General features: G+C 44.8%; 1 protein-coding gene across 3 annotated transcripts in view; it reads right to left on the minus strand.

The window, feature by feature from the left end:
• Positions 1–261: 261 nt before the first annotated feature.
• LOC120865497 (WASH complex subunit 2-like) overlaps positions 262–14,195 on the minus strand; it is a 45,259-nt gene continuing 31,325 nt past the window's right edge. Inside the window, exons 21-31 of one of the 3 annotated variants that reach the window (XM_040242827.1) lie at positions 13,713–13,815; positions 11,394–11,549; positions 9,406–9,588; positions 7,477–7,605; positions 7,274–7,354; positions 6,552–6,674; positions 5,562–5,624; positions 4,996–5,208; positions 2,796–3,413; positions 1,342–1,519; positions 262–593 (exon numbers count right to left, since the gene is read on the minus strand). In XM_040242827.1, the coding sequence (XP_040098761.1) occupies positions 454–593; positions 1,342–1,519; positions 2,796–3,413; positions 4,996–5,208; positions 5,562–5,624; positions 6,552–6,674; positions 7,274–7,354; positions 7,477–7,605; positions 9,406–9,588; positions 11,394–11,549; positions 13,713–13,815 (1,987 nt within the window). In that variant the 3' untranslated portion in view covers positions 262–453. The remainder of the gene's footprint in view (positions 594–1,341; positions 1,520–2,795; positions 3,414–4,995; positions 5,209–5,561; positions 5,625–6,551; positions 6,675–7,273; positions 7,355–7,476; positions 7,606–9,405; positions 9,589–11,393; positions 11,550–13,712; positions 13,816–14,195) is intronic. The other 2 variants (XM_040242829.1, XM_040242828.1) reach the window with 2 other exon arrangements.

A 14,195-nucleotide genomic window follows, 5' to 3' on the forward strand; every position in this document is an offset into this window, starting at 1 on the left:
TCTTCAAAATTCAGTGGAATGAGAGGAAACCTGCTCTCCTAGCGTAAAGACACATGAAGTATATAATCTCTCACCCTCTTCTTCTATCTAGTGCCCAGGCTCTAAGTTAGGGCTCCCATACACTTAGAAGACTTCTGGTCATGTCAGGCATTTGCTTCCTCTGGGAATCTCTACCCACCCATGAAAGGCACAAATAGGTTTCTTCTCTAAGACCCTAAACCATGGCCCTACCAAGGCTAACCAAAATATGGTTTTAAAAGAATAGTAACACTGTGAAACATTTATTTGTTTGCAGAATTAAGCATGATTTTAAAACCAGTACAGAAAAATATTAAGTATGCTGGGTAAGAGGTGAGCAAGCTGTTTCAGTATTTGTTTTCTATAATTCAGTTAAGGAGCACAGAAGACAGCATCACTGACTCAAGGATGTAGCTGAAAGATACCCTGGACACTCTACTGGCCTCCAAAGGCATTCAAGGGGTCATCAAATATGTTGGAAACCTTCTGTCCAGATCTTGATTCAGTCACTGTCTGTGAAGATCCACTTTTTGATTTGGTTGTCTTAGTCTGGATACCAGAGGAGAAGATATCATCTTTAAAAATGGGGGAAAAAAGAAAAAAGAGTCACAGAATAGGCAAGAAAATGAGTGCTTTTAAGACATATCTACACAAACCAGCAAAGACTCAAGTCTGACAATAGCACAGGATACCTAAAACCACTAAGAGGAAGCTAAGCCTCTAAGACTCCAGTCCTGACTCTGCTACTAACCAAGTTTTCTGATCACATACAAGTGATAGTTTCTCTCTGAGTATAATTTTCTCAGCTACAAAGCCATGTGTACACACGCAGGCGAGGAATCCAGCCCACGGCTTTACCATCTGTGACATTACACTTATTTTTACTCTACACTCTTTTCCCTTTGGATTTTAAAAGGAAAAGGCACTAAAAACAAGCAAAGGGAAAAATCCAATCTCAGTCTTTCAGAATAAATACACCAATTTGCAGGATCTCCATGCCAAAAATGCAGCCTACTTTAGATAACTGGAAGGGGGCACAGTAGGATAAAAGTTAAATTAAACTTCACAGTCAAGCTCTAGGCTCTTCACTGCTATGATATATATCAAATTTCTTGATGTCCATCATAACAAAACATGGTTTCACCAAAATGACTAGTCAATTTACTTATCCACCTTCAGTCTATCTCAGGAATACAGAGCAGGTCAAAGGAAACCAACTAGGGAACGTCTTCCAGGAAAGGGTCAAGACAAAGATAGCAAGAGAAATATCATGTCACTGAACGATGATGACTCTCTCTGTCATGTACAGAAAACCAAACTTACCTGTATCATCGTCAAATATAGACTTGGCTTCCACTTTCTTTTTAGACTTTTCTTTTGGTTTTACAGTTAGGTCAGCAAAGATATCAATGTTATCGTCGAACAAGTTGGAGTCAAATGTTCTTTCCTTCTCTCTCGTTTTTTGTGAGGGTTTAATTGCTTCTGTAGCAAATATATCGTCCTTGTAAGCCAAAAAACAACCAAAACAATTTTTAATCAAGGTTATTTTTTTTATTACATACATTCATTTCAACAAATTGCACAAATGCCAACTGCCACGGTGTTCTGTAACAGCCACGTGAGCTGCTCCTCTGTCTGGAGAGTACTACTCCAAATCTCTGCCTGGCAAAGTCCTTTTCATTCTTCCAGGTCCCAGCTAAAACACAAGCTGTACAGAGAGCCCTTCTCTGCCAGTGCTACCTGGAGAAGCACCTCCCACACCAATCCACCACTCTGCCCCACTGCCCTGGGTTGTTTCCAGGCACTTAACATTACCTGGAAACGTTACTTGTATGCTGCCCTGTCTGACCCAGTTCCCCTCCCTGAGCACTCTGGGGAGCGGAGCATGGGTCTTGATTCACCTTCTGCATCCAGTATCCAGGTGCTCAATAAACATCTGCCTAACAACATCCAGTATCCAGATGCTCAATAAACATCTGCTGAAAGACATCCAGTATCCAGACGCTCAATAAACATCTGCCTAACGACATCTAGTATCCAGACGCTCAATAAACATCTGCCTAACGACATCTAGTATCCAGATGCTCAATAAACATCTGCCTAACGACATCCAGTACCCAGATGCTCAATAAACATCTGCCTAATGACATCCAGTATCCAGATGCTCAATAAACATCTCCTGAAGAGTATCACTCAAGGCCTGCCTTGTTGTCTGCGTTAAATCATCAGCTCCTGCCATGGCCTGTTTCCCCCAGGAAACAGAGGTTAAACATCTAAGCTGTAGAGACACCACTTTATGTATGCTGATTGCAGTAACATCTGTATAAAAATGATAAAAATCAAGACTTGTGTCAATGGTAATGGCCAAGAACAAAACAGAAAATCACTTCCGAATAAGTTTCAGAGTGATTTAATAAGAGAAAGAAAGTAAAAGTCGCTAAGTTGTATCGGAATCTTTGTGACCCCATGGACTACACAGTCCGTGGACGTCTCCAGGCCAGAATACCGGAGTGGGTAGCCATTTCCTTCTCCAGGGGATCTTCCCAACCCAGGGATCGAACCCCGGTCTCCTGCACTGCAGGTGGACTCTTCCCTGTCTAAGCCGCCAGGGAAGCCCTAATAAGATAACCTAATAAGAGAACCTGCGTATCATTAGTAAGCAAGCAGATACTGAGCAGCAACACAGCAGCTTTAATGTAATCTATGGTTCGAATGAGCCAATCGCATATCTTCCTTAACAAAGAACCAGGCACAAATGTATTTTTATGTCCTATTACCTCAAATATATCTTGTGCTTTTGAGATAATATCCTGTTGACTGTTGGATTTTGACCCATTCTTCTTGCCTCTCTGGTCTGTAAACAGATCCTCCTCGTCTTCCAGGAGAGGGAAAGGATTTGTTTTCTTTGCTGGTTTTGGTTTAATAGACTGAAAGAGGTCATCATCACTGCCCGCCTCACCGAGAGCAGGGAACATGGGGCTTCTGTCTTTACTTCCCTCCCCCAGGTTGGCCCGGCTGCTGGCTGCCTTCACCTTGGTTTTTCTTCTTCCTGAGGACTGAGATGCAATGCCCTTGGAAAAGATATCTGCAGAATCAAACAGGTCATCCTCAAGAGGCTGACCCACAGATTTCGCAAATGGGCCTCTGCTCACTCCAGGCACAGGACCACCTGCGCACGTTGGAGGGGCAGCTGCCACAGCCTCTTCAGAGGCGTCTGCTCCACCAGCTGCCCTCAGCGGCGGCTGACGACCGTCTGGTGATGTGGCGCCATCTGTCAGCTGTGCCACAGATCCCGTGGGGGAGCCCATATCCTCGGCCTCAGTGGACTCCTGGGCAGCCAGCTGCCGGGCGGCACGCGTCTGTGGTCTGCGCTTCCTTCTCACTTTGACCCGGGTCTGCAATGGCAAGAACCACAGGGTGACCTGATGGTTTTTTAAAAGGTGCTCCAAGCTAACCTAGCAAATAACCAACAACTCAAGACACTGTAAGGCTGCCTAGTCCATTTCAATTAAGATACTATCTAACATGCAGACAAGGTTATTTGCTCATGATTTCCAAAGGCATTTAGCAGCTCCTACTGCTCCAAGACTAAGTCATTCTTAGCCCTTTAGCACCCCCCACTTTTGAGTCTTTCGAGGACGATTTTTGTTCTATTTGATAAAGGCTTCCCTTACCTGGAGGCCACACTATTAGTCTCTGTGTCTCACAGAGCTCCCTGGGCCTTACTCTGCCCTAGTTTAAATGCAGGTCTCTTTCAAAACAAGAATCGGGGGAGATTCTGGCAATAAGCTTTCTCAGGGGGCTAATCAAAAATCAGGCTCCAGAAACAGGGATCTAAGACAATGAAGAAAGAGAGGGGCTCTTTTCTTCCAGTCAACAAACACTAAATCCAATTTTAAATATTTCACATAAAAAAAAAAATGTGACCTGGGAATCGGAACTTTCAATATAATCTCAAAATATCTATCAGTTATTAGTAATAACCCAGTATTTATAATACTTTTCCAAAATACACTGTCAAGTAGTTTTAAAAAGGCACATGCTACTTTAGGCAAAGTACTCAATGGGGTTTGCCTATTTCAAGGAAATTTCATAAACTATTTCAAGAAGAAGTCCATTTAAACTTAACAAGAACAACAAAAAAGCTAACACAGAAATATAACAAAATGAAGGGTTTTTTTTTTTGTAAGGAAAACAGTTTTGAAAATACTTAAAATGCATGTATCTGCAGGGTCATCCTATGTACTGTTGCTTCCTCAGAGCACAGCTAAGACTTCTTAGAGAGGGAAGACCCGATCGAAAAAAAAGAACTAAACTAAAAGCAAAACCCCAGAGTCCACGGTCTTGTGCAACAGTGTGGCACATGGGGTCTCGGGGAGGGAGCCCAGGACGAGGAGGAGGAGGGGAAATAAGCCAGCAGCCATGCCGTCTGTGCAGAGCTGTCACTGAGGAAAGAGCGCTGCTGACACAGAAGGCAGCATGAAGGGGCAGCGGCAGCGCGCTGGGGCACGCGAGTTCAGGGAATGGTGCGGGGGGGCTCGATTTAGGCCGGCAGTGCGAGGGGGCTAGTGGGACCTGGAAGCTCCAGTTAGCACAGACTGGAAATGGCTTTAATACGAAACCACGGAGTCTGAACGTTCTCTTTTGAGCACTAAGGAGGCAGCAGAGGAAGTACATGGTGAGGATACGATCTGCTCAGTGTCGAGAAGGTCTGCAGGGGCAGCCGGGAGCTAGTGAGCTAGCCACCGAGTTAGAACATAAACATAACAAACGTGGGTGGTGGAAGAGTGGACACAGAACTAGGGAGGTGGAAGGCAGGCGAGGAGGCTGAAGGGAAGAAGAGGTGCCTCCTTCAAATGAGGAGTCGAGGTCAGCAGATCCTGTGTAACCGACGAACTCAGAAGAAACATACAAATTGTTCTGGTTTTTCTTTAAAAAAAAAAAAAAAAGGCGGGCGGGCGAGGGCGGCTTCATCACCTTATTTGCGCAGTGTAAGGTGTCTGCCTGGGCGGGAAGGTCAAAGCTCACACCAGCCTCCCCACTCCCAGAAGGAGTGGGCACGCTTTCCAGACTCTGCATCCTCCCAGACTCAGACGCAGGAACTCCAGATTCTGGCAAAGCAGACTTCATTCCAGAGATCTGGGGAGCTGCTGGAGGCAGCAAGGCTGCTGGGTCGATCGCTAAATGTGCCTAAAAAAAAAAGAAAGGAAGCTGACTCTGTATTCTTTCCTTAAACACAACTGTCAGTTGTTACTGTGACACATGACGAAAGACTTGGTGTACATGATGGATAATATGAAAGGAGAAAGAAATGCAGGGAAATCTCCTGATCCACTCTTAAGAGTTGAGATGGAGGGCTACCACCTGTGCCCATCACAGGGTGCAAAGAAGAGATGTTACAGCCCCAGGACACAGGAAGCAACAACTGGAGGGTGGGGAAGAGATGAGAAGACACCCAGCAGCAGCTGACAAAAAGGAAAACCCAAAGAAGTGTATAGGTGCCACAAGGCAGGCAACGAAGATTCCAGACATGTTATAATTACTTGTATCTTCCAGATCCGAGGGGATGGCTCTTTGGTTTTAAGTGGAGCGGGACCTGGTGAGTCCTGCGTGAAATTACATTCAGTTAAAAATCCACTGGGGAAAGAGAGAAGTGTCTCTTGGATCACATATATCTCTGAAAATAAATTTGTGATGGAACAAAGCTATAGGTTTCTGTAATTCTACAATGGAAACGGCATTTGACTCTTTCTTGGACTCTCAGAACATTTCACTAACATTACTTCATTTGTGCTAGTGGAAGGCGGTAAGACCATCCACACACGGAGTAAAGGGAGAGAAAGATCGTGAATCAGATTCCTAAGAATCACAGTGTTCAGAGCACCAGCTGGGAACAGCATCACGCTGGTTATCTCACACAGCCAGCATCAGCGCACACGGGAAGCCACCCACAGCTTAAAGCACTGGAGCAAAAGCAGCCGAGACTTGAGTTACTGGAGACGTGCGAGTGCCGCAGCTCAATCTCCACAGCTCAGGTCGCAGAGGCCTCGGTGGTGTATCCCGGGACGGCTGCAAGCCAGGGCTGAGACACACTGTCCAGTCCTGCTCTGCTCTCAGAGGACTGCTGAGAGGCCGGACAGCAGCAAGCTCAGAAGAGCCACACAGAGAGGGAACCAAGAGACTGTGTGCAATCGATGTTCCATTCGAATGAAGTCCTACTCCAAGATAGCCCAAAGGGAGAAATGAGGTTCTAGTGGGAAGGAAACTCATTCTGTCTTCACTCTACCTTGGAATCGAGTCTGCAGGCACTCCAAAAATAATAATGGTAAGTATAGATTCATGGAAACACCGTGCAGGGAGGAGAGGAGAGAGAAGCAGGGGCTGGGGAAGCAGTCCACAAAGAGAAGCAGGCCTAGTCGCTATTTCCTCCTTAATTAAGAGAACTCTGAATGACCCTGGGGCGGCATGATGGGGTTAATCTGTGTTATAAGGCAAACAGGAGAGGGAAGTCCTTTAAAGAGGTCAGTTCTAACCTGAGATGTTTCCGATTTCCATATGTCTTTTTCTTTGATACCCTGAGTGGATTCAGGATGTTTCTGGTTCTTGACAGAGGAAACAGAGTTGTCTTTTTTCACTACCTTCTTCTTTTCTGGGATCTTCAAAAACAAAGAACACCCAAAGTCTGTCGAGTATCGTAAGACATTTTAAGGAAAAGTCATAATGCAAAAAAAAAAAAAAAAGGCTTCCGAGTTTTAAAAGTCATTTCTCAAATAAGGGTTGAACAAACAAATACAAATGCTGCCAAAGGCAGCATTTCAGAAATAGCTTCCTAAAGACTGTGACTTTGCTGGCATCCTCTCTATGGTTAAGAGGAGACAGAGTCCTCAGAAAAGCTACTGCAGAAGCGGGGGTGGGGCAGGGGGCGGAAATGACGACACAGGTTAACACTCAGATTTGTAACTTTGCAGCTGAAAGGCATGAATATTCAGTCATCATATCAAATGCAGTGGTCTTTCAATGAACAACTTTAAAATCACACAAGATTTGTAATGGAGTAAGAAAACCTGGTGAGTTATCGCTTTAATGTTGGTTAACTAGGAAACATAAGATGGGGGCAACATAAACGCCCTCATCAGCACATTATTTGCTGTTCATTCACTTATGAGTATCTTCCTTAACTGTATAATTGGACAATTCATTTCCTTTCCCAGAAGTTTCCCCACATGCCATAGCATTGAGAACAGAAGGCTGGTACCAAAGGCTGCGACTTGGCAGAGCCGAAAAGATCCTCGTCTTCGTCGTCTCCAAACAGGCTCCCAACACTGGGCTCGAACAACTAGAACAGACAAAACTCAAATTCAACATCCAGAACAAAAACAGTTAACAGGCAGGTGAGCTGCAGAAGTGACGTTTAATACAGTAACAAAGCTACGCTGTGGGGAGCCACTTGGAACTGACCCTGGATTTTTTGGTGCCAGAGAAAAGGTCAACATCTGGGTCGTTGTCCTTTTGGAGCTTGTGACTAAAAAGGAGCTCTTCATCCTGAAAGACACCTGTGCTCTTGGGGCGGGTACCAGGATCAGGGCTCTAGAAAAGAGGAAAGGTCATGCATAGACTCCCAGGGATTTATCCAAGGAAATAACACAGATATAAAGATTAGACAACAAAGATGTCCCCTGCGGCTCTGTTCATAGTGTCCAGAGGTTGGACACAAGCTGAGTGTCCATCACGAAGGGAATGACACATTCACAGAACAGAATACTCAGGAGATACCAGGAACAGTGGAGAATATATTTATAAGAACAGATGAAACAGACAGAATCTGGGAGGATGACCTTCCAACCTTTGTGTGGTATCTGAGTTGTTATTTAACATCAATCTTTAGTTCTATACTGAGGAACATTTTAGGAATGAAAATATAAAATTAAACAAGCTCTTTCTTTCTCATTCCCAAAGGGAAGAAGAGACAGCAGGTGACTTAGTATCAGAAAGTCACAGGTGGTCAAGCACATTTCCCTAACTTCTGCTTACCAGCATCTTAGGCCGAATACCGGGCATGGGTGGATCTGCCCACCTTCCACTTTGTCCACCACATTCTACCTCATTACCTTCAGATTCCAACAAGTCCTGTTTGCTAGGGTATCTGACATTTCCAAATCACTACTCACATTACTTGGTTTGATACTATAATGCCCCAGACCTCACATTCTAAAATTCTTCCCTTCATTCTTTAGTATCACAGACACAGACAGAAACAAACAAAAGCACTCATTTCTGACAAAATGTGTCTCATTAAAATTAACTGATTATTGATTACACATAAAAGTTAGTGTAACACAGCAACTAACACTAAAAGTTTTATATCTGAAATTTAGATACAAAATCATACACAGAAGAGAGGGGAAGGAAATATAGCAGACTGTCACACTTACTGCGTGTAGCTCGTCTATAGACAAGGCTATGCTACTAGTATAATAAAAACTCATGCAACACTTGTTGCTGGACTATATCCTCAGTTTGATTTACAAGAAGTACTGCCAATCTATGGCCCATCGCCGTTTTCTTTTTTACCACCTCTGTTGAGATAGAATTCACCTACTTAAAGTGTGTAAGTCAATGGTTTATAGTATATTCACAGAGTTGTGCAAATACCACTACAATCTAAGTTTAGAACATTCTCACCATCCGAAAAAGACCCTCCAAACCTACCAGCAGCCACTCTCCATTTCTGTCCACTTCCTTCCCCAGATGCAGGAACCACTAATGTAATACTTTCCATCACAATGGATCTGCCTATTCAGGACATTTCAAATAAATGAACTCAGATGATAATGTGGGTTTTTTGGCCCCCCACACCCCCTGGCTTCTTCATTCAACACGTTTTCAAGGCTCGTCTGTGTTGTAGCGTGTGTTAATAATTTACTGCCAGAGAACATTCTCTCCTACAGCTGTAACACATTGTGTCTATCCATTCACCAGCTGACGGACAGCTGAGCTGTTTCCATCTTTTGGCCATTATGAATACTACCTGTTAGGAACGTTACGTTCGAGTTTTTGCATGAACGTATGTTCTCACTTCTCTTGGATATACACTTGGGAGCGGGACTGCTGAGTCACATGGTAACTCTTGCTGCTCAAGAATCTGAGGAAGCACCAACTGGTGGCTGAAGCGGCAGCACCGTTTCACCTTCCCATCGGCAGTGAACGAGGGCACCCGCTTCTGCACATCCTTACCAGCATCTGGCCATCAAAGCAGTCAGCAACAGTGGGCTGAGACTGTGAGGAAACTGGAGTCCTGCGTGACCCAGCAACTCACAGCACAGGACCGACACCGAAAGGAGACACTAGCATCCTGCTGAAGGCTTGACCTTCAGAGCCGTGGCTCACCTTTCCTACTTCCCTTTTCAGAGCCTGGAAGCCGCTTTGATCTTCCGTTTTATCCTCTTCCTCATCAAATAAGCTAAGAACCGTTTGGGTTCTGCTTTTAGTTCCTTTGTCCAATGGGGATGATGAAGAAAAGAAATCAGAGTTCTTGGCTGCTTCCTGGGGAGGTACATTCAAAGATCCTTCCTGAAAATGGAAATAATAAGGTAAGGGAAAAAAGCGAGTAACATCTGGAAACACAAATACTATTGTGGGGCCTACCAAGCTCCTCACTAATTCAGTTACTAGCATATCTGCTTGTTTCCGGGCATGACAGCTAATCACACGTACTCCTAGGTGACAAAACACTCGGGCCAATTCTTGAGTCACTCTAGTGGAGAGTCTAGAACAGATAATTCGTAATCAAGGATGATTTTTCCAATCAAAGATGATTGTTTTTCCAAAAAGAGATGATTTTTGTATACATACAGTTTAAAACCTCTATGTATAACTCCATCCAACCAAGATACATTATCAGTTATAACTCTTGAGTCACACAGCTTGCTCATGCGCTAGAAATAACTTCAAAGTCACAGAACACAAAAGCTAATCACTGCAAATGGATCATATATTCCCTAATAACTAACTAACACATAATTCCAAGGGCGGAATCTAACTGATAGAACTGGACACTTAAATTGTAGAAAGCTTTTACTATATTGCGCAACTAGAAGAATCTCTAAAATAATCGTAAAATGCAGCATTCATTCATTCAACAAGCACCACGTTTCAGGCAAGATACCACTGATTAGAATAACTACTGTTCCTGTATGAACTGCCAAGAAAAAAAAAAGGAACAACTTCTAATTAAACATGCCATCAATTGTGAGGTGCATCCTAATTTCACAATGGTTAAACTGAAGAAAATGTGCTCCTTTAAATAAAACAGGTGAGTTTGAATGTGGCTACTTGGTGCAAGGTACTGCACTAAGCACTCTCACAGATATCACGGATGGCAGAAGGAACGTGGCCCCAATCCTCAAGGCGCTTATCTTCAAGCAAGGGAGGCGGCAGTGCAACACGCAGCTGGAATTCAGGGGGAAAGTGGGCTGCAGCACCACAGAAAAGATCCGCATGGAGATGAGAAGAGAATGCCGCACAGTGACTCAGATACAGAGAGAACGCTTGCATCACGGCAGCCCCAAGGAGCCGCAACAGGAAAAGCGTTTGCGACATTTCTTCACGTAGGTCCTAGGAGAGAGCTGCCTGCACACAGCGGAGAAAAGTTACCAGTGAGAGGAAAGGGAGAGACCGAACGAACTGCCAATTCCCAGACGCAGCCAGCAGTCTTATTCACGGGCCTCCTGTAAGAGAGGACAGACATCCCAGGAGAAGAAAGCAAATGTGGAAGAAACAATTCACTTCACTCTGTAATTTACAGGCAATAGCATCAAAGACTGGTCAATGAAAATGAAAATACTCTTAAAAGTTGTCACAGTAAATGTGATATCCTAGAGAAAAAGGGGTTGTATCAGGTTAAAACCTAAAGAAATCCGAATAAAGTATGGATTTTAGTTAATATTTTTTTTTAAAGCTGTCACTATAATTCAAGTACAAGTGGAAACTCAAAGAAACCAAGGGGAAACAGACTACAGAGAACTGAGTAAGTCAAAAAGAACAGATGTGCAGAGAGAAAACCGAAAGGAAAAGAGAGCTGAGACAGAGAAGGGCAGAACGGCGCTGACACACTGACACAAATCGGGAAACGTGCGTCACGATGTGCACACACGTGCCCAGGAAAGAGAGCAGAGGCACGCGCAGCGCCGAGACCTCCGGGAACGGGAAGATCAGGTATTTCCTTCTTCGGACTTTCAGTGTTCTCAGAATTTGCAACAACTGAGTCATCATTTTCTGTGGCAGGAAAATGTAACGGTAAGTGCGTACATGTATGGGTTTTACAAGAACATCTGAGAGACAAAAGTAACAGATGATACAAGAAAAAAAGAGTCCACCTTTCCTGATTCCTCGACCACAGGAGTTCTCCCAAATTCTGAGGTCCCCTTGGCACTCTCAGCCTTCTTAGCTGCAGGCTTCACTCCAGACTGCGCCACCGTTTCTTCTTCATCACTGAAGAGCAAAGGCGGTACTTCAGGGACAGTCTCTTTTTTCTGTCAAAAGAGGAGTAAATGACATCCTCAAAACCAAGCCAAAGGAAAGGGGCTTCCCTGGTGGTCCAGCGGTTAGGACCCTGGGCCTCCACTGCGGGGGGCGCAGCTCCGATCCCTGGTCAGGGAGCCAAGATCCTGCATGACGCACGGTGTGGCTGAAAACAAACAGACAAAGCGTGCCTGACAAGCGTGGCGACGCACAGACGACGACAAACGTGCGCGCCTCTCCAGGGTTACCAGCTGAACGCTGGGGTCAGGAGAGTGAAGGGGCGCGAACAGGGAGGGGGGCCCTACCGCTGTCTCACACTGCAGGCAGCTTCTGCCGCCAGTCTAGTTGGCGCCTGGGTCTGTTAACCCCTTGCGGGCGCCACCAAGTACACTGTAGCGTCTGCTACCAGACAGTCATCAGTCTCTCCTCTCTGCCTCCCTCTCTCCCTACACATTTCGGCAATGTGTCATCACCCAGAGCCGACTTGCTAAAACAAAACACCTAATAGGTTACTCCGTTTCCCATCCCACACGTGCACAGGTTTGTATGAATCAAACTCTAAACATGCAATCAACAGGCCCCTCTTCAGACCCGCACCACCTGCACCTCCTCAACCCTGACTCTTCCCGACGCCTATTGTAAACTTCCACGCCTGATCCCCGCTGTCGAGACATGCAAATCCTCTTCATCGGTCCAGCAAGGCTCAGCTCAGGTGTCACCCATGAAGGTTTTCCCATTCTCTTTGGTAAGTTACCGGTTGCTCCGTTGATAAGAATATTTATATCTATACCTAGCCTTTACTGCTTTCCTAACTTACACTGATAGCTGTCATGCATCTTTATCCATTCATTTGAAAGGATCAAGCAGTATATTTCTATAGCCATTCACAGTGTTTTATACCAAGTAAGAGCTCAGCACAAGCTCGGCACAAATACTACCATAACGCCACCATCCTCTCATCCCTTAATACTCCTTTTGATATAATTAACATGAAGACTTGCTAGTTTTAGCTCAAGTGATCACAGTAGTAATGCCATTTATATGTAATTGCTGAAAGCTATTTAGACTAGATAGATAGGGACTAACGGACTTTTCTTTTCACATACTATTACCAATTTTTGAAAAAACTTTAATGTTGATTTTTTAAAAAATTTACCATCTCAATCATTTCTAAGTGGAGAGTTCAGTACTATTAAGTATATCCACATTATTGTAAAACCAACCTCCAGAATTTTTTCATCTGGCAAAATCAACTCTCTACCCATTAAACCCCCATTCCCTTCTCCACCACACTCCAGGCCCCAGTAACCACCCTTCTACTATTTCCATGAGTCTGACTGCCCTAAGTGCCTCGGGTAAGAACGATCATACAGCATCTGTCTTTTTGTAACTGGTTGATTTCACTCAGCATTGTGTCCTCAAGCTTCATCCATGTTGTAGCCTGTGTCAGAATTTCCTTCCTTTTTTACTTATTTACTATTAATAATAATAGTGAATAATTATAATCCAGGACCAACCTGTTAGTACTTGAAACTTGCTCTTATAAGGGAATAACCTGTACATTAACTGGCCTGGTCTAGCGTTAGCAGAATCCCATGCTACTGGGACTAAGCCCAGCAGTGCCCCCAGCAGGGGTGCAAGAGTGCTGTTCCCTGGTCTCCCCTGGGACTAGGGTGCCTACACCTCACACTGAAGGGGCTGTGTGATGCTTTGCTCCAGGCTTTGCATGTGTACTTGACCTGTAAAATACCATTATCAGAAGATCTCTGCTGCTGCTGCTAAATCGCTTCAGTCATGTCCGACTCTGTATGACCCCATAGACGGCAGCCCACTCAAGGCTCCGCCGTTTCTGGGATTCTCCAGGCAAGAATACTGGAGTGGGGTGCCATTTCCTTCTCCAATGCATGAAAGTGAAAAGTGAAAGTGAAGTCTCTCAGTCGCGACCCCACAGACTGCAGCCCACCAGGATCCTCCGTCCATGGGATTTTCCAGGCAAGAACACCGGAGTGGGGTGCCATCACCTTCTCCGTCAGAAGATCTCTAAAGTCAGGCAAAGGAGTTTTTCCACAAGACTCGGGCTCCAAGGTTAGGTTTTAGGACCTCACTGAGGGAACCATCAGTATTCACGTAACAGCATCTCAAGGACACTTCCTGGGCTAAGAGGTTAGGAATACCGTTGCTGCGGGAGGAGCAGATGCGGGAGGAGCGCCGAACAGAGAGCTTCCGCTGCCACCATCGTCCTCAAACAGGAGAGATGCTCTCTGGGCCTTCTTCTGGCTGTACAAACAGAGAGTCCAACTGGAGGCAAGTGTGATTTTAAAAATACAGTGTTCTTTCCAGGCCATACCTACAGGAACCCACCTATCACCAAGGCAATTGCTGAGCTTACACAGGTGCGTTTCTATCCAAATGACAAACTTAAGTAACTTGGACAAAACTTCACATTCTTTAGGGATCCCAGGGGGAGAAACAAACAAATTATACTTAACCCCTAACAAACTTAGGAAAAACAGTATTTTAAGGTCAAAAAAGAAAAAAAAAAAAAAAAGACTGCTTCCCTGGCAGCCTAGCGGTTAAGAGTCCACGCTTCCAATGCAGGGAGCATGGGTTCCCTCCCTGGTTGGGAAATGAAGATCCCATAAGCCATGCAGAGATAA

The sequence above is a fragment of the Oryx dammah genome, unplaced genomic scaffold (genome assembly GCF_014754425.2).
Source record: "Oryx dammah isolate SB20612 unplaced genomic scaffold, SCBI_Odam_1.1 HiC_scaffold_6, whole genome shotgun sequence".
Lineage (NCBI taxonomy): Eukaryota > Metazoa > Chordata > Mammalia > Artiodactyla > Bovidae > Oryx > Oryx dammah.